At 54.8% G+C, this 15,891-nt stretch overlaps 7 protein-coding genes across 7 annotated transcripts; 4 read left to right on the forward strand and 3 right to left on the reverse strand.

Annotated features, from left to right (window-relative positions):
* Nucleotides 1-35: 35 nt before the first annotated feature.
* Nucleotides 36-5,025, forward strand: COCSADRAFT_327140 (uncharacterized protein). The gene is made up of 5 exons (XM_007702322.1): nucleotides 36-331; nucleotides 427-552; nucleotides 609-3,026; nucleotides 3,082-4,206; nucleotides 4,258-5,025. The coding sequence occupies exons 1-5, from the start codon at nucleotides 314-316 to the stop codon at nucleotides 4,894-4,896; spliced, it is 4,326 nt and encodes a 1,441-aa protein (XP_007700512.1). The 5' UTR covers nucleotides 36-313; the 3' UTR covers nucleotides 4,897-5,025.
* A 1,881-nt stretch (nucleotides 5,026-6,906) lies between these two features.
* Nucleotides 6,907-8,765, forward strand: COCSADRAFT_171654 (uncharacterized protein; the record flags this gene model as incomplete). Its single annotated transcript, XM_007702323.1, has 2 exons — nucleotides 6,907-8,515; nucleotides 8,566-8,765. The coding sequence occupies 2 exons, from the start codon at nucleotides 6,907-6,909 to the stop codon at nucleotides 8,763-8,765; spliced, it is 1,809 nt and encodes a 602-aa protein (XP_007700513.1).
* Nucleotides 8,766-10,016: 1,251 nt separating this feature from the next.
* COCSADRAFT_160798 (uncharacterized protein) lies at nucleotides 10,017-10,961 on the reverse strand (the record flags this gene model as incomplete). Its single annotated transcript, XM_007702324.1, has 2 exons — nucleotides 10,017-10,591; nucleotides 10,688-10,961. 2 exons carry the CDS (start codon nucleotides 10,959-10,961, stop codon nucleotides 10,017-10,019), a joined length of 849 nt encoding a protein of 282 aa, XP_007700514.1.
* Nucleotides 10,962-11,172: 211 nt separating this feature from the next.
* Nucleotides 11,173-11,869, forward strand: COCSADRAFT_327164 (uncharacterized protein). The gene has a single exon (XM_007702325.1). It carries the CDS (start codon nucleotides 11,375-11,377, stop codon nucleotides 11,741-11,743), a length of 369 nt encoding a protein of 122 aa, XP_007700515.1. The 5' UTR covers nucleotides 11,173-11,374; the 3' UTR covers nucleotides 11,744-11,869.
* Nucleotides 11,870-12,389: 520 nt separating this feature from the next.
* On the reverse strand, nucleotides 12,390-13,712 carry COCSADRAFT_37164 (uncharacterized protein). Its single transcript, XM_007702166.1, has 4 exons — nucleotides 13,533-13,712; nucleotides 13,042-13,475; nucleotides 12,875-12,991; nucleotides 12,390-12,820 (listed from the first exon to the last, which is right to left on the reverse strand). The coding sequence occupies exons 1-4, from the start codon at nucleotides 13,533-13,535 to the stop codon at nucleotides 12,811-12,813; spliced, it is 564 nt and encodes a 187-aa protein (XP_007700356.1). The 5' UTR covers nucleotides 13,536-13,712; the 3' UTR covers nucleotides 12,390-12,810.
* Nucleotides 13,713-13,808: 96 nt separating this feature from the next.
* On the forward strand, nucleotides 13,809-14,862 carry COCSADRAFT_37167 (uncharacterized protein). Its single transcript, XM_007702167.1, has 4 exons — nucleotides 13,809-14,025; nucleotides 14,075-14,246; nucleotides 14,582-14,671; nucleotides 14,718-14,862. Exons 1-4 carry the CDS (start codon nucleotides 13,949-13,951, stop codon nucleotides 14,775-14,777), a joined length of 399 nt encoding a protein of 132 aa, XP_007700357.1. The 5' UTR covers nucleotides 13,809-13,948; the 3' UTR covers nucleotides 14,778-14,862.
* On the reverse strand, nucleotides 14,857-15,690 carry COCSADRAFT_37169 (uncharacterized protein). The gene is made up of 3 exons (XM_007702168.1): nucleotides 15,538-15,690; nucleotides 15,382-15,466; nucleotides 14,857-15,322 (listed from the first exon to the last, which is right to left on the reverse strand). The coding sequence occupies exons 1-3, from the start codon at nucleotides 15,550-15,552 to the stop codon at nucleotides 15,021-15,023; spliced, it is 402 nt and encodes a 133-aa protein (XP_007700358.1). The 5' UTR covers nucleotides 15,553-15,690; the 3' UTR covers nucleotides 14,857-15,020.
* Nucleotides 15,691-15,891: the final 201 nt, after the last annotated feature.

Consider the following 15,891-nt stretch of genomic DNA (forward strand, 5'->3'; position numbering starts at 1 on the left):
GCGCCCACGGCCCCAATCCAATTCACACCGCACGCATCCATACACACTCGTTCGTCCTCGATAGCCTCTTCATTGCACCATAGCCTCCGCGCTCCGTGTGTGTGCGTGTGTGTGTGTGTGTGTCCTTCACTTGCTTTGCTTCCGGCTTCATCAGCGCACACGCTACCGTGCACTCACTGCCTGCACTTGGCCTGCCAGTGCGCGCCCAACTCCTCGACGGAGACTGCCCACTGACGGCATCCATCCCGCCGCCCTAGACAAACAACAAAGAAGGATTTCTTTGTTTGCACTCGCATAGCACATTGCGGCAGACATGTCGCGCAACGAAGCGGTAAGCACCCCATTTCCCCTCCACCACGATTCTCCTGCCGGTCGCGTGACTATCATGGCGACTGCGACTGCGATGCTGACAGCAATGGCACCCAGGTGTCGCCGCTGCGCATCACCAAGACGCCCTCCACTTCGTCCCCCAAGGGCAGTGGCCGGCCGCTGTCGGAGATCAGCCCCCATGAGCACCGCAGGAACTCGCCCAGCTGGAACCAGTCAACAAAGGTTCGTGCACATGGCCGCTCCATCAGCACCAAAAGCAACTGACACGCCCCCTCCAGAAGATGCTCATCTCCAAGGAGAGCTCGCCCTACCGCGACTCGTCGCCCTTTACCCACAGCCCCCGTCTCTTCTGGAAGGAGCAGACAACGTCGCCCAAGAGCCGCTTCGACACGTCAGAGAACGACTGCGAGGCCAGCACACCGCTCTCCCCCAAGCGCAACTCGATTGAGAACCTGAAGAAGCAGTCACGTGTCAAGAACAGCAGCATGTTCGCCCGCGAGCAGAAGAACGAATACGACCCCACCCTCGTCCAGCCACTCGATCGCCCCCTCGCCGCCGGTCGCCCGCTTAACGCCGTCGTGCAGGGCAACGCATATGGCGGCCATGGTATGCAGGGCCTGCGCGATGAGAACAACAACAGTAGCAGCGGCAGCAATGGCCCTACCAGGATTCCCGTCCTCAGTCCCTCCAAGACTTCCCCCGCCCAGCTGCCCACACAATCGTCCTTTTCTTCACCCTCGAAGTCGTCGCCCTCAGAAGGTCGCGCATCCCCCACAAAGTCGTCGCTTGTCAGCAACGGCCGCTTCAACTCACCACAGTACAACCCCGACTCCAGCGCCGTCTTCTCCGACGACGAGGACATGGTGCAACAGACGCCCCGCCCCCTACGTCGCCATGCTAAGAGTGTGACCTTCGACACTAGGCCCCCCCAAATCACAGAGTTCGAGATGGTCACACCCGATCCCTCAGTGACCACGGCATCACGAGACGGCAGCTACGACTCCGAAGAAGACGAGACAGAGGAGGAGCTGAGCTTCGACCAGGACGACAGCTTTGATGCTTCCCTCGAGGACACCGAGAAGACACCCGTAGTCCTTCCTGAGGATTGGCGCCACATGAGCCCAGATGCCGCAAACACTTCACTAACTGACACCTACGACGATGTTTTCGACGGTCGTGACAACAGCCCCATGCCTTCTGCAAACCCCAATGGCCAAAGGAACCAAGCACGCCTAGGCTCAACGGCCTCTGATAGCGACGCCAGACCACTTCCTCCTCTTCCCGGCTTCCCAGCCCATGAGGGCAGTCGGCGGCGTGAGTCGAGCATTGGTTTGTCCAATGCTGCTGAACGAATCAATGACAGGCGGCGCTCTCTCCCTCAACTACCCCAAGGCGCTGGTATCTCCAAAAACGATCTCCTCAACATGCGCGAAGTTTCCATGTCGCTCGAGGACCGATTGCGTTTGATGAACTTTGACAACGACCGCGATACAAGCACCCCAACACAGGAGATGCAGAACAGGAAGAACATTCATGTTGACGATGAGGTTACAGACGCCGACGTTGAGCGTTCCGAGACTGCCCCTGATGAGCCGAGATCTGCGCCCCGCATATCCCGCGATTCCATCCTCCGTCGTGTCAAGAGCCGCAACTTTGAGGATGGTGAAGACGACGATTCCGAGGTTGAATACAGCAACTTCGATCACGACGACAGCCCTGAGCGCAGCTATGGAGACCTCGCTGATCTTGATCCCGATGTCCCCATCCCCTCGCGTGAGGTCTCTTCCAACTTCGACGAACACCCACGACAAGCCTCTGGTGTTTCTCAGAGTGAGGCAGACAGCGTAGTGGATGCATATAGCTATGGCGATGTGCCACACAGTGACCACGATGACGAAACAGACGTAGACGGTAGCTCCATGTCTCAACTTGAAGACTATGAGCGCGACTCATCCGTCATCCACCACCCCATGCCACCAGCGTCCGACGACGAGGATGACACTAGTCAATATTCTCTTGAGCCTGAGGAGCAGCCCACATCCCAGAGTACCATCGACTCTTCCGGCCCATCAACACCAACTGTTGCTCCCTCCTCACCAGTTGTCGAGGACAAGCAGGTTCAGCAAGACGAGATGTTTTCAAACATTGACGGCAAGGACATGGATCTCAGCCTCGACCCCGAGAAGCCTACAGTCGATACACCTGCAAACCCACTTGACAAGGCTCCTAAGCTGGACGCTATGCGTGATGCTCTCCGTCGGCCTGTTACCCCAGAACCGGCAGAAGGTCAGGATGACGAGTCCGGATCGGAAGGTCCTAGCACCCCAGACTCCGTCATTCGACACCCCATTCCTCAATCACCCCTTCCACAAGAAGATATCGAGGTTCCTCAGCGTGAAGCAACCATTCGGGGTGCAGGTGGAAAGTTGAAGACTAGACCTTCGCTCATCCCCGATGAGGTTGACATGGCAGCCACGCGTCGCCATGTCAGTGGTGGTTATGCTCCTCCCGTCCCTGAGCGAAGCCCTAAACGCCAGTCTATGAGCCTTGAGCCGGGCCATGTTGATGATGAAGATTCACAGCTCAGCATTGGGACAAGAGAGAGACGCATGCTTGATCTTAACCTTGGTGATGACTCGAATGACCTCAGCTTCGGCCTCGACAAGGAGTTTGATCACATCATTGCTGCACAAAAGGTAAGTTGTTCTTCAACTTGTTCCATTGGATCTGTTTACTAACGCCTACAAACAGAAGGGATACATGATGCGTGAGAACAAGAAGGTTGTTGTTGCCAGCAGCCGTCAGTTCAGTGACGAGAAGCCGCCCACTGGAACTGATGCTGCGCCTGAGATCGTAGTTACCAAAACTGGAACTCGCAAGGCTAGTGCTGAGCGCAAGCCTTGGACGAAAGAACCGTGGAATGGCAAGCCTCGACGCAAGAGCATCCGAACTGCATCGGGTCGGCGAATGCGGACCTCCGAGGGCCCGGCTCCGCCTCTACCTGGCCAGGACTCGGCTGTCGCGGGTGGTCTCGACGCTGTGGCTGAACAGGGCGTTGTTGATGAGTTTGAAGATGGAGAGGAGCGCGGCAGAGTTTTTGTCAAGGTGGTTGGTGTCAAGGATCTCGATCTTCCTCTACCTAAGAAGGAGCGCGTCAATTTCCAACTGACTCTCGACAATGGTCTGCACTGTGTTACCACATCTTGGCTGGAGCTTTCCCCGTCAGCTCCGATTGGTCAAGAATTTGAGCTTGTCGTCTTGGACGATCTCGAGTTCCAACTCACCCTGCAGACAAAGCTTGAGCCTCCGGCGGTGCAGCAGGTTGTTGCTCCACCCACCAAGATTGTCAATCACAAGAAGTCGCACTCGGCCTTCCGCAATCTCCTCTCATCACCCAAGAAGAGGAAGGAGCAAGAGCGCAAGGCTCAAGAGGAGGCCGATCGCATCGCCCTTCAAGAACAGCAAGAGGCTCAGGCTGCTGCTAAGCGCAACTACCAGGCAACTGCCTGGGACCTCCTCCATGACTTGGTTGGTTCGGATGGATCGTTTGCTCGTGCCTATGTCTGCCTCAGCAACTACGAGAACCAAGCATATGGTCGCCCCTTGACTGTCGATGTTCCCTGCTTCAACGAGTGGGCCGTTGACAACACGGGCGGAAGCAGTGTGAAGAGCAAGCGTGGTGGTGTTGTTCGTCGTCCCCCTTATCGGGTTGGCAAGCTAACTCTTCAGCTGTTGTATGTGCCCAAGCCGAAGAACTCCAAGGATGAGGATATGCCCAAGAGCATGAATGCTTGCATTCGTGAACTCAAGGAGGCTGAACAAGTCAAGGACATTAGCTTCGAAGGTACCTTAAGCCAGCAAGGTGGCGATTGTCCCGTAAGTACCTCCTGCATTGGCCATTCACAAATACAAACTAATATGCTGTAGTACTGGCGTCGCCGATTCTTCCGTCTGGAAGGCACAAAGCTCACTGCGTATCACGAGTCCACTCGTCAACCACGTGCTACTATCAACCTGGCAAAGGCTTCTAAGCTCATGGATGACAAGTCCGCTCTTCAACAGCCTTCTGCGACCAAGTCTGGTGGCCGCCGCAAGTCTGGATTCGCGGAAGACGAAGAAGGCTATATGTTTGTCGAGGAGGGATTCCGCATCCGCTTCGCCAACGGCGAGGTCATTGACTTTTATGCCGATAGCCGCGACCAAAAGGAGGCTTGGATGAAGGTTCTTTCTGAGACTGTCGGAAAGGATATTGCGCAGAACAAGGGCTGGGCCGCCATGGTCCTTGAGAAGGAACGCAAGGAACGCAAGGAGCGAGGCCAGCTGGGGTCTCCTACTTCAAACTCAAATATTGATCGTCCGGTTCACGCACGCACTCAATCGCACGATGTCCATTCGGCCAGACCCAACCCCAGCCCTGTCAAGGGTCATGCCCGAACGCAATCGCACGCACCAGCTCCACCTCTGAAGGATATGCGCATGTCACATGCGCCGCCTCCAAGGCCGCGAACACAGGAGTCTGCTGCAAAGGCGGGACGTAGAGATCAGGTTCGATCGATGATTTTCTAAAAGTCACTTCATTTCTCTTCATCGTCGATACCCCTTTCTCTAGTTGCATTCTCGGACATTCACTTTATTTACTGGCATCTCCTTGCGTTTTAGCTTTGCAACCGCTCTTCGTTTTCCTACCGACTCAAATTGGGCATGTGGGCATGTGGGAAGTTGCGACGAAGTATGACGGCCGTGGGTGCTGCGCATCCATTTCCCGAATCAAACAGATCCGTACGCTAACCGAAGCGACTGTTTTCATTTTGTACGTGCGCGTTGATGATGGAGAGGCGCGAAGTTATGGGCGTGTGGTTCGCGCTGTGTTTGCTGTCTAGCATTTTCCTAGTTTTTTTCGTTCTTTGTTGCATCTTGCTGTCGTTGCTTCTTCTTCTTTTTTCGTTTCTTGTTAGTGTTGAACGGGTATTGGATGGCTTTGGCGTTGGCGGCTATGGGACCACGAGATTCTGCGTAATGATTTGATTAGCGATGATGATGTAGTGCAGAAGTTTGCTAGCAAGCTGAGGAAGAGGTGAATAAATGACTTGAGTGATTCAACTTGTGCAATATTATTTGGCATGTGATGTAGCGATTTTGTTTGTGTGTGCGTATCGAAGTCTGTGTGATATTGGCATGTGTAATTGCCCTGCCATGCACAACGGTGAACCATTGCCCCTCCCGATATGTCTGCGCGACATGACAGTAGGCGATGTATCTACTCACAATCAGACTGAAATACTGCTCATCGTGAAATAGGTGGAAATTCAATGCATCGACTATCTTATTCTGTTGCTGCCTTGGAATGACAATTGTTTTTCAATTCAATGGATTCACTGTGTGTCCTTGCATTATTAAAAAAAATACATTCACCAATTCAGCACTTCCATTAGTTAAACGACACAAATCATATCTCACTCAACGAACACGCCAACCATTCTCATTCCTATATTTTCATGTGTATACATGATTCCACACAGCCCAGAATTTGGGTGCCGAAAGAAAAGAAAAAAAATCAGAATCTTTGCACGACGGGAAAATGAAGAATACAGAAGATGCTGTGAGACGTAGCTTGTACTACATATGTAGCACGTATTCGTGTAGAGGTGACACGACAGCGTGGTGGAAACAAGCATGTAAGCAGGCAAGCAAGCAAAAAAAAATAATCAGAATACGGTGGTCAAATGACTAGGAGATTTGCAAACGGGCACCCTGTAGGGGAGGTTGGGAAATTACTATGACTGAATCTCAGGGCAAGACAAGGAGACATCCTCACTCGTCTTTCAATCTTGATTTTTTTCTTTCACCTTCGAATTTTTTTTGCCGACTTTTGCATGTTATTTTGGGGAAATCTCAATACTTCGGAGTAATTAATATCTTGATATTCCATTTGTTTCTGGCATCGTTTTTTTCCTGGGCGGTGAAGGAAAGGGGGGGGGATTTTTGGAAAAACAAAAACAAAACAAAAAGGAGTATACTGCTGCTACTTGGAAGAAAGTTAAGGGAGAAGGGGAAAAGAGGGCGTTATATTTCTTTTCACGTTCTACTACCACTACTAGTAGAAGAAAAGATAAAGACGGGTTAACATGGGCTCATCGCATTCGACACCGCCGCCTCTTATTGAGGTCAGCGCTCCAAGAGGCAAGGTGCTTGTTCCTCCAGGTAGGTGAATATCCCTTGTCCATTCTTCTTTTTTTTGGTTCTTCCGCGCGTCCCCCTCTTCGCCACACTTACGCGCTCTACTTCCCACGTCCACTTCGCCCCACTTTCGTCCATTGATACACTGTAACTAAATTTTGTATTCCCCGATTGGCAGGGACAGCATTTACAGTTCATCCACCCCCATCTTACTCTCGAACACAGCTGGGCCCCTATACACGTAGTGCTACCGGCCCCATATACGCACCGTACGCTAGAGGACGAGCACGAGGTAGGAGGGGGCAAAACACGCTGGGATATGGATATGGCACAGGAGGAACCGACATTGATATAACAGAGGAGACAAGTAGAGATGGTGAGAACACACTGGGCGACGTGATGGTAGATGCAGAGGCCAGAAGATGCAAGGAAGGATTGAAAGGATGTCTTACCAAAGGCATGGGCATGATGGGACCGAGGGGTATGTTTGGACGGCTTGATACCCTAGACTCGAGACCCAGGTCGACGTCCGAGATGCCTGGTGGAAGGGGGTACGCAGGTATGCCAATAGGAGTGCCAACGAGTGGTATCGGAAGCGGCCAGCAGCCATCTGGCCTGCCTCCAGAGTACACGTCCAATCCTGATTTGGTTGGGTACGACGAAGACGGGGTGATGCCCGGTACAGGCTTAGTCAGTCCTTATCCAACTTACCTCCCTGGCCCACTACCTAGTAGTAGTCCGCCATCGAGTAACGGTACTCTTCCGCCGCAGCCGGTCCCACGAGGGCGGCCGAACCACTACGAGCATGTGCCAATGGGCGCCTATACAGATACGAACAAGGCAAGAAAACCGCCGAGCTCACATGTCGATCCGCAAACCTCGATACGTTTGAACCGTGGACAGTCTTTAGGCAAGAAGGCCGGGCCGTCAGGCCAAGAGTGGTTGGACGGCGATGCCTTTCTCGACGCCTGTATCTGTACCATAGATTGCAAGTGTCGAAAAAGCCAGCGAGTCCTGTACCGTGCACGCGAGGACCGTCAACAGAACGGCAGTAACTTTAACATTCAAGACCACGAGTACACAAGTGGGGAGATACGATACATACTAAAAGACGACCTGGGGCGGGACTGTGATGACCACGGCACTAGATGCAGGAAGAGCGAAAGCGGTAGCGAGAGGCTAGACAGGAGGAGGGGGAAGAACAAGAACAAGAACAAGAATGGGGGCAGGGAGGAGAGGAAGAGACTGCAGCAACAGTTTCAAGGTTTCAAGGACGACTTACTGGAAGCGCTAGACGAGCGTTTCGATAATATGAGGAAAGAAGGTCGTCAGAGACATCGAGGGCACAGCCCCGCACGGCCGCCTTCGCTCGGGGCATCCGGATCTGGACAAGGCCTATACTACTACATGGCAAACGGACCCCATGTTGACGCACGCACGGCTAGACAAATGGGCATGCCGAACTATAATCTGCACGGCGTGGCTCCATCAGGAATCGGACCAATGCCACATGGTATTGCTAGTGGCTTGGCCGCTGCAGGTATGCGCAGACATGGGGATGACATTTCCGACATGACCGACATGACCAACATGGGATTTGATAGTACTGCCATCGGTATGATGAATAATGGATACATAGAGCCCCACATGACTATGCTCAAGGAGAAGATGAGCAGGAGGAGGAAAGCCATGCGGCCTAACTCCACATCACACCATGGGGCTAAAGCGGGAGAGCGACAAGACATGGGTGCTGTGGAAGGCAATCGAAGGACGGCCGTTGATTCGCAAGCTCCGGGTGGCCGCGGAGGGATGCTGCTGGGACGTCACGGTGATAGTAGTAGTAGTAGTAGCAGCAGCAGTAGCAGTAGCAGTAGCAGTAGCAGTAACCGTGACGGTCAGCAAAGAGGGGCGCACGGAGACGATGAATGTGGTGATTTTGACGTAGTAGGGCAGGATGAATCTTGGATGTGGTCAAACTCACGACAGCGGGGCGGGCTCAAATGGAGTGGTAAGCGTCGCAGTGCTGCAAAGCCTGATTTTTACTGATAACTTGCATAGTAAAAGGACGTGGCGGTGGTAGATTGGGTAGTCAGGACAAGGACATGGCCAACAAACTCAACTTGGGTGGTAGCATAGTATACGGAAGGACCGACAGCAGTCGAAAAGGAGCAAGACAAGCTCGAGCCGATACGGATGACGACGGCGAGGACGACGACGACGACGACGATGATGATGATGATGATGATGATGGATATTGAAAGACATGGCAGGCCTGGGGCGAAGATGAGCAGGGTGGGCCGGGAGGGCGAAGCTTCAGGAACGGTAGGTGTGGTGTTGGGGATCAAGGAGAAGGATTGGGGCCCGCGTCCAGGCAGACGAATGGCAGGCCGAGGACCCTGGCCTCGTTCTTTCCAAGATGCGTCATGATTCGCCTGCAAATCATCACACCAGCATGCGCCAAGTGTGCCGCGTTTGGGGCATCGAGAGATTGGGAGATCGAGACGCTTTGGATTGGCGTAAGCAGAGTGAGAGTCAGAGTGAGAGTGAGAGGGCGCTGATGGAGACGTAAGCGGTACACCTGCTGCGTCGAGTCCGAGATGCAGGCTGCAGTACGTACATGTATGCTACATAGATTATGTATGTACTCTACTCAACTCTAGTACATGCTGTAGGGCAATGCTGCCGCGTGTGCAAGTAAGTAAATGGTAGTCGTTGTAGTCGTCTAGCATCGGGTTAGCCCGTGTTGCTGCAGGCAACATGCTGGCCAAGGAGGGGTGGGTGGTTGGCCCTTGTCTTTGCGACGTTCCCAACAACAACAACCGCCCTGTCATCCCGTGGTTCAAGATAGATTGACGCGCCGAATCTCCTGCAATGTGCGTCGGGCAGCCACAACTCCTGCACTCGCAATGCCACATGACTGGTCTTGTGGTGCAACCATTGCAGCATTCCGTGGCCGAGACAGCTCCATCTCGCCTGTCACAAGCAACCACAAGTGCGCGCAGTACATACTCACACACATACTACACACATACTACACACATACTACACACATACATACATACAAACTTATCAAGCAAACATTATCATTCGCTAATTGCACCTGACAATAACCTGGCCGGCCAGGCCCAACCCCGAAGCAACAACTTGTTCACAGCCGGCGGAAAAAAAAATACCGCAGGGCATCAACCAGCAATACGAGTCCAATTTCAGTGGTTACTCATTATCCGGGACGCATCAAACAAAAAAATTCCCACACGCCCTTCCAGTCCAAGTAGAGTTGGGATGATTCCGGCTCCCGCATAGATCCCTATCTCGGTAAATACCAACCAACTCCGCGCTAAATATGCATACAAAGTAAGAACAGCAATAACAGAGAGTAAAGAGAAGAAAAAAATAGCGCATGGCAGCCCAAAGCCTGTAGAAGACTCTGTTATGCCACGTTGTGTGCTGGACACGCTGAGTGATCCCATGTGAAAGCCGCGCCAAGCACGTGTGCCTCGCTAGCCTCTCTACGGAGCACACCACCCGAGCCCAGTGTCGGCAATACCCACAGCCTTTGCAAGGCGCTTGCCCCTCTCACTGAGACTCAATATCGCGCACTTCTTTTCCGCCAACCAGTTCTCAAAGGCATTGATGTCGTCCGCATGCATGTGAGGCTTGGCCTCGGACCATGCAGAGTCCACTTTGTAAGTCTTGTGCCGGAGACGGGGAAGAGCCTCGGTGCGCAGATGCGATAGCTCTGCTGCATAGTAGGCATCATGTGACTTGAGCGGCGTTGAGAAGGATCGCTCACGCGAACGAGAGCGCTCAGAGGCACCGAGCGAGATGGGCGAGCCAGGGCACAAGAGATGAGAGGCTGGGAGTGATGATTCCACAGGCGACGCGCTTCCCGATTGAGAGGTGGATGAGGCACTGGTGAGGGGCGTAGATGAGTCGGAATGAAAGACGCTGCTGGCATTGCTTATTGTGCGGAACCTTGGCGACGGAAGCTGATCGAGCTGAGCCAGCGAGTCGTCAGCGGCAGGTTTGCCGTCGACATCACTGTCATCGGAGCTCTCCAAGTGCTTGTCGAGTCGCTCGAAACCTATGCGGAATTAATATCGGACCGAGGTAGAGATGCACGTGAGGGACAAAGACGACACGTGATTGAAGAATGGGACAGGGTCGAGTGAGAACGTACCAGTCAAAACAGCAGCGCCAGCGTGTTGTAGAGCGGCCAGGCTGGATTGGACTTGCTCGGGAAGGCGATCCCAGAGTTCTTGCGGGCAATACCAATGGCGCAGGTGGGCCGGGTTGTAGCTGAAGGCATCTCCGTCCTTGGGAGCAGCGACACGAGCGGCATTGAGGTAAGACGACGACCTCGACAGCGACGCTCCACCCATGGGCCGGCAGCTGTCGCGACGAGGGCGACCGGGGTTGTTGTAGACGGGCTTTGGAGATTGTGGAGTAGCCATGGCGGGCATTATGGTACGACTGAGCAGGTCTGTGGCGTGCGCACGACGAAGAGTGGAGTGGGCCAGTGAACTGACTCTGTAGCGTGGTACTTGACCGGTGCTCTCAAGAAGGGGCCCAGGGGCTTGCAGGAGTATTTGTAGGCAGCGAGGGAACTTTCTAGACAAAGTATATAATAGGGCACAAGGTGCGTGAGGTGGAAAGAGGTGAGAAGGGGGGGAGTGAAAGGATCGTGCGAGGGCTGGTGATCGAAGCCCGTAGCGGAGTCAGCAGGAAGAAGTGTGGAGTTTTAGGCAGGGGGGGTGCGGGTACTGTGCGGGCGGCGTTTGGGTGTGCGGATGGGAATCAAAGGGTGGTGCTAGGCGGTTTCCCATATACCCGACGAGTAGCTACGTCAAATGCTAACGCAGGCTCAATGGGGCAGCGAGCGCCGTGTGCGGCAAATGAGGCGCATCTGGTGTGGTTGGGAACGCGCAGACCCATTGATTTAACCCAAAGCCGGCGCTCCCAGGAAGATGCCAGCATGCAGGGAAAACGTTGCGGTGGCCGTGTGAAGGGCAGCCAAGGTACGCCTAAGATGGAGAAGGATGGGCGGTTGGTAGTGAGCCCAAACGCTCGGACGCCCTTGTCCTGCCCTTCCCTTGTCTGCCCTTGTCTGCCCTGCCTGCTGCACGCCTGCTGCATAGCATTTGCGGCCACGCTATCAGCATGCAAGACGGTCCAAAAAAGACCGCGTTGGCAGTGCGCCACACCAGGCAGTGCCCAGAGGCCCGTCTGGGGCTAGAGCATGCCCCCGGAAACGGTTGGTGGATATGTGTGCGCATGTGTGGGTGCCAATCTGAGTATGTGCGCGCTGATGTGGACTGAGGTGGGCAAGGGCAAGGGCAAAAAAAAAAACAAAAAAACAAAGCAGCCACTTACGCGAAACGTCAGTCATTGCCGCCGCATCCTGTTCTCGGAATGAACCGGAACTGCCAGCTGAGGGTGAGGCATGGCGCAGTGCGTCGGCATGCCGACAGCAGCCCCCAGAGCTGACACGGTTTGAGATTGCTCCGCGTACTCTTTACAGTGCATGTGGCTGGGCTGGGCTGGGTATTGTGTGTGTGTGTGCGCTGGGCTCCTCTGTGCCCGACGGTGTCAAAAGCAGCCGTGTTTCAAAAAGTCTAGCCGGGGCGTGTTTGAGACGCGGACGCCCGTCTGCACCTAATTGCTCGACTCGACTCGGCTCGACGTCTATTAGCGTGCAACATGCTTCCACCGACGTGGTGATCGTCTGTACGGCGGACAAAAAGACGCAAAAGCAAGCTTCCTCGCCCTTCGCCTTCGCCCTGCTCTTGCCGTCAACAGCACCGTCGCGAACATCATCTTCGCCCCTCCCGCTGCTGCTGCTGCTGCTGCTGCTGCTTGTGGCGCCGCGGAACCATGGCTCGCTCGCCAGCACGTCCGCATGGTCTGTCTGTCGTCAGCACGCGAACCAAGTGGTGCAGAACCTGTTTGTCGCTCCAGCAAGAGCCTGTGCGAGACGTCATGGTGCAAGCGGCCAGACGACAGACTACTGGCACCCACATCATGTTTCGGTCGTGCGACAGCTGCTAGACTATGACGACTCTTATTTGCATTGGCCTACCGTGGTAGCATTGCACTTCATGGTTATCATTGTTTGGTGTTGAGCGCTTTTGTGCGACGCTGGGCCACGCTTGACACCCTTTTATCTAGCATAGCCGGCATCCGCCCCAGTAAATCCCTCATCACCCTGCCCAGCGCTTTGCAAGTAGTCTAAGTCCAAGTGCAAGCAATCTTGATGGCTTGGGCCTGCCGCCTCTCTTTCGCGCCATTGGCACGGCATCTCGACTATTCCAGCCTATATCGCGCCTCTTGTTAGCACTGTCATCAGCCCATGTTATAGTCATCCCACCTTTGGATCAAATGTACTCCTGATGCCGTCTCGACCATGTCGCTGACCTGGCCTTTTTCAAGCGCAAACGCTGCCTGCTCAAACTCCTTCTGCATGTCGCCTTTGCCAAAAAAACCACTGCTCATCGTTAGCCAACCAGCTCTTGTCCAATCCCACTGCCAACTCACAGATCGCCTCCTTTGCGGGCGCTGCTGCAGTCCGACTCGGTCGTTGCTAGTTCAGACAGCGATTTTGCATTTGCATCACTCTGGCCCTGCTCGTATGCCTTGATCTGCTCGTGGTACTTTTTGATCATCTCGCGAGCCTCCTCTACCGAACGCGTAATGTTGGGTTCTCGCCAGCTGGCGGGACGTCTGCTGTCGCGGTGCTTGACAAGCAGATGAGCACATCGAATCTTGCCTTCGGTCGGCGCGGAAGCAGCAGGCGCAACGCCTTTGGAGCTGTGGTTGGCTGCCATGTACGCCTTGAGTTTCTCCGGATCGGTGCCCGCGGGCGGTTCCCATCGCGAGTCTTTGGTTTGCGCATGAAAGTAGTATGGCAGGTTCTTCGTATTCGAGCGGCGCACCTCCCATCCCTCGGGGAGACCAGTCTCAGCGGACGACTATGACGTGTGAGCAGCTGAAGGGCAAGCGTGGAGACGGGCTCGCGCAATGCGTACCATTTTTGCTGCTTGTGTCTTGATGGGCGCGACCAGAGTTTGATGCAGTATAGACGGAGCGGCGCAGAGTGTGATGGAAGTCTTTGCAGGGGGCAGTCAAAGGAGGCAGCGTGGAGCGACGTCTGGAATTGAAGGCGGTGGCCAGGGCGATCGGCAGTCCCAAGTCGACAATGCGGGGGGGGTCTTTGCCAAACAAAGGGCCTGCACGGCAGAGGCGGCGCGAGCCAAGTGGGGTGGCCCGCGCCCAGTCATAGTCAGCCCATGCCCATGTCTCGACCCCCAAGTGTTCCTTCTCATAACGTGCGATTGTCAACACGGGCGCGACTGCACAGAAACTACGACCTCGTACGGCAACTAGTGTACCAGCACACGACGAACTCCCTCCTGTCTACTGTCTAGCACCCCCCACCGCCAACATGTCGTCCCCAGCAGCACAAACGAGCGGTGTCAAAGGCGGCAAAGAGCCCATTCTCTTCCGCTTTTGCTCGGAATGGTGAGCCTTGCCGCCCTGCCAGATGGTGGAAACTGCTGACCAGAGGCAGCTCCAACCTTCTGTTTCCCCGCGAAGATAAATCCGAGAACAAGTTGCTTTTTGCGTGCCGCACCTGCAACTTCACCGAAGAAGCACCCTCGTCTTGCGTGATGCGCCACGAAATCGCTTCGACGGTGGGAGCTACGGCCGGTGTGACAGCGGAGGTTGCCCAAGATCCCACGGTTGGTCCTTCCCTGTCCGATGTACAAGCAGCCCAAGCAGCCCTGTGTGAAGAGATGCCCTGCTGCACCATGTGTGGCATGCCCATCATGTGTGAAGAGTGCGGCGAGGAACCGGCCCCTGGCTTTGTGCTCGAGGCCGAGGACGAGGACCCGCAGGCGTCATTCGCTCAGCAAGACATGGGCGGTGACGAGGACATGTATGACGACTACGACGACTTTGATGAGGAAATGTGGCATGACAAGCACACGCCCTGAATGCGCGCCTCGTGCGCATCACTACCAGTACAGTTGCTTGCTTGCTCTTGAGCGTGCTCGCTGACTGTACCTGCGTCTAGTTACCACGAGTGCAGAAACAGTGCACAGAGTGCGGCGAAAACGAGGCCGTCTTTTTCCAGTCGCAGCAGCGCACTGCCGAGACGGGCATGGTGAGTAGGCAATCAAGATTGGCGGCCATGTCTGACTTTGTACCAGGCCCTGTACTACGTGTGCGCGGGGTGCGGTCACGTCACACGCCCATCCGACAACAACTAGGCGAATTGCGACATGACATGCATGCGGTTGGCGTTTGTTCTCATGATAGATATATAATATTGCGAGGAGTTTAGGGAGGAAAAAACAAAAGAGGGCCTTTAGATAGCCTGCGAGTATGGCGTAGTGACGTGAAGAGGATAATATTACATTTATTCCTGGGCTTTCTGAGAAAGTGTAAAGATACAGTCATGGGAAGTGAGCAAGGTGCTGCTTTTTGAATTTTGCTGTGATGGCTCGTCTGGCTTAGACGTGCATTGGGGCGAGGGACAAGATCTTGGACCATTGCTTCTGCCTCAGTTCTGCAGCGACGACGCCGCTAACTCTAGATCCGATGGGCTCGCCAGCCTTGTTGATGAGGACGCAAGCATTATCGTCGAACTTGACGACGCTGCCGTCTGGCCGCTGCCACTTCTTGGCAGTGCGCACAACGACTGCGTGCCGCACATCGCCTCGCCGGACCTTGTTTGCTGCGCTGATGGACACGCTGTTGCCCGTCTCGGGGCCAAAGTTGCGCTGCTTCTTCACCACCACGACGATGCGGTCGCCTGCTACCGTCAACCTCGATCCACCCCGGTCTTTGTCTCTGTCTTGGGGTGGCACATACCGACTTTGGCAGGGCGCTTCGAGCGCAGGACGTTGACGCACTCGACGATTGCGGCGCCCGAGTTGTCGATGCAATTGACGAGTGACTGGATTTGATGCATGTGAGCTGCTGTTGCTGTTGATGTTGCTATGCTCATTGAGGCATGGGCAGACACACCTTTAGTTGAATCATCGTGTGCGCCTTGGCTCTATTGTCTGGTTGCTGGCGACGGCGGCAGTGTGCACTGTGTGCTGGCAGCGGCGTTATCGATCAAACAGTTTGCGTGCAATGCCGCCGTTGCACGACGAAGTTGAAGTTGCTTGCCGGCCTTTCTCCGGCCGGTCCTCTGCCCGCTCTGCCCTCACTGCCCTAGGCGGCTCGCTTCTCGCTTACGCACCCCTTCACGCCGCGCGTGAGATCTGGGTCGGGCAGGGGTCTTCTTTGAGCCCCAGCCCAGCAGTCCAGTATTAGCCCAGCCCTGTCACTCGTCTCGTCCTCCCGCCGGTCTCCAGACTATCCAGCCGTTTCTAT

This window comes from Bipolaris sorokiniana (assembly GCF_000338995.1).
Source record: "Bipolaris sorokiniana ND90Pr unplaced genomic scaffold COCSAscaffold_8, whole genome shotgun sequence".
Taxonomy (NCBI): domain Eukaryota; kingdom Fungi; phylum Ascomycota; class Dothideomycetes; order Pleosporales; family Pleosporaceae; genus Bipolaris; species Bipolaris sorokiniana.

Excerpts from the sequence above, each read along its gene's own strand:
- COCSADRAFT_327164 (XM_007702325.1), top strand. The coding sequence starts at position 11,375 with ATGGGGCAGCGAGCGCCGTGTGCGGCAAATGAGGCGCATCTGGTGTGG.
- COCSADRAFT_37164 (XM_007702166.1), bottom strand. Across the intron at positions 12,992-13,041 it reads GCCCGCAAAGGAGGCGATCT|TGGTTTTTTTGGCAAAGGCG; the intron begins GTGAGTTGGCAG and ends AACGATGAGCAG.
- COCSADRAFT_327140 (XM_007702322.1), top strand. Across the intron at positions 3,027-3,081 it reads ACATCATTGCTGCACAAAAG|AAGGGATACATGATGCGTGA; the intron begins GTAAGTTGTTCT and ends GCCTACAAACAG. Across the intron at positions 4,207-4,257 it reads AGCAAGGTGGCGATTGTCCC|TACTGGCGTCGCCGATTCTT; the intron begins GTAAGTACCTCC and ends AATATGCTGTAG.
- COCSADRAFT_37167 (XM_007702167.1), top strand. The coding sequence starts at position 13,949 with ATGTCGTCCCCAGCAGCACAAACGAGCGGTGTCAAAGGCGGCAAAGAG. Across the intron at positions 14,026-14,074 it reads TTCCGCTTTTGCTCGGAATG|CTCCAACCTTCTGTTTCCCC; the intron begins GTGAGCCTTGCC and ends GACCAGAGGCAG. Across the intron at positions 14,672-14,717 it reads GCACTGCCGAGACGGGCATG|GCCCTGTACTACGTGTGCGC; the intron begins GTGAGTAGGCAA and ends ACTTTGTACCAG.
- COCSADRAFT_37169 (XM_007702168.1), bottom strand. Across the intron at positions 15,323-15,381 it reads GAAGCGCCCTGCCAAAGTCG|GCGACCGCATCGTCGTGGTG; the intron begins GTATGTGCCACC and ends TGACGGTAGCAG.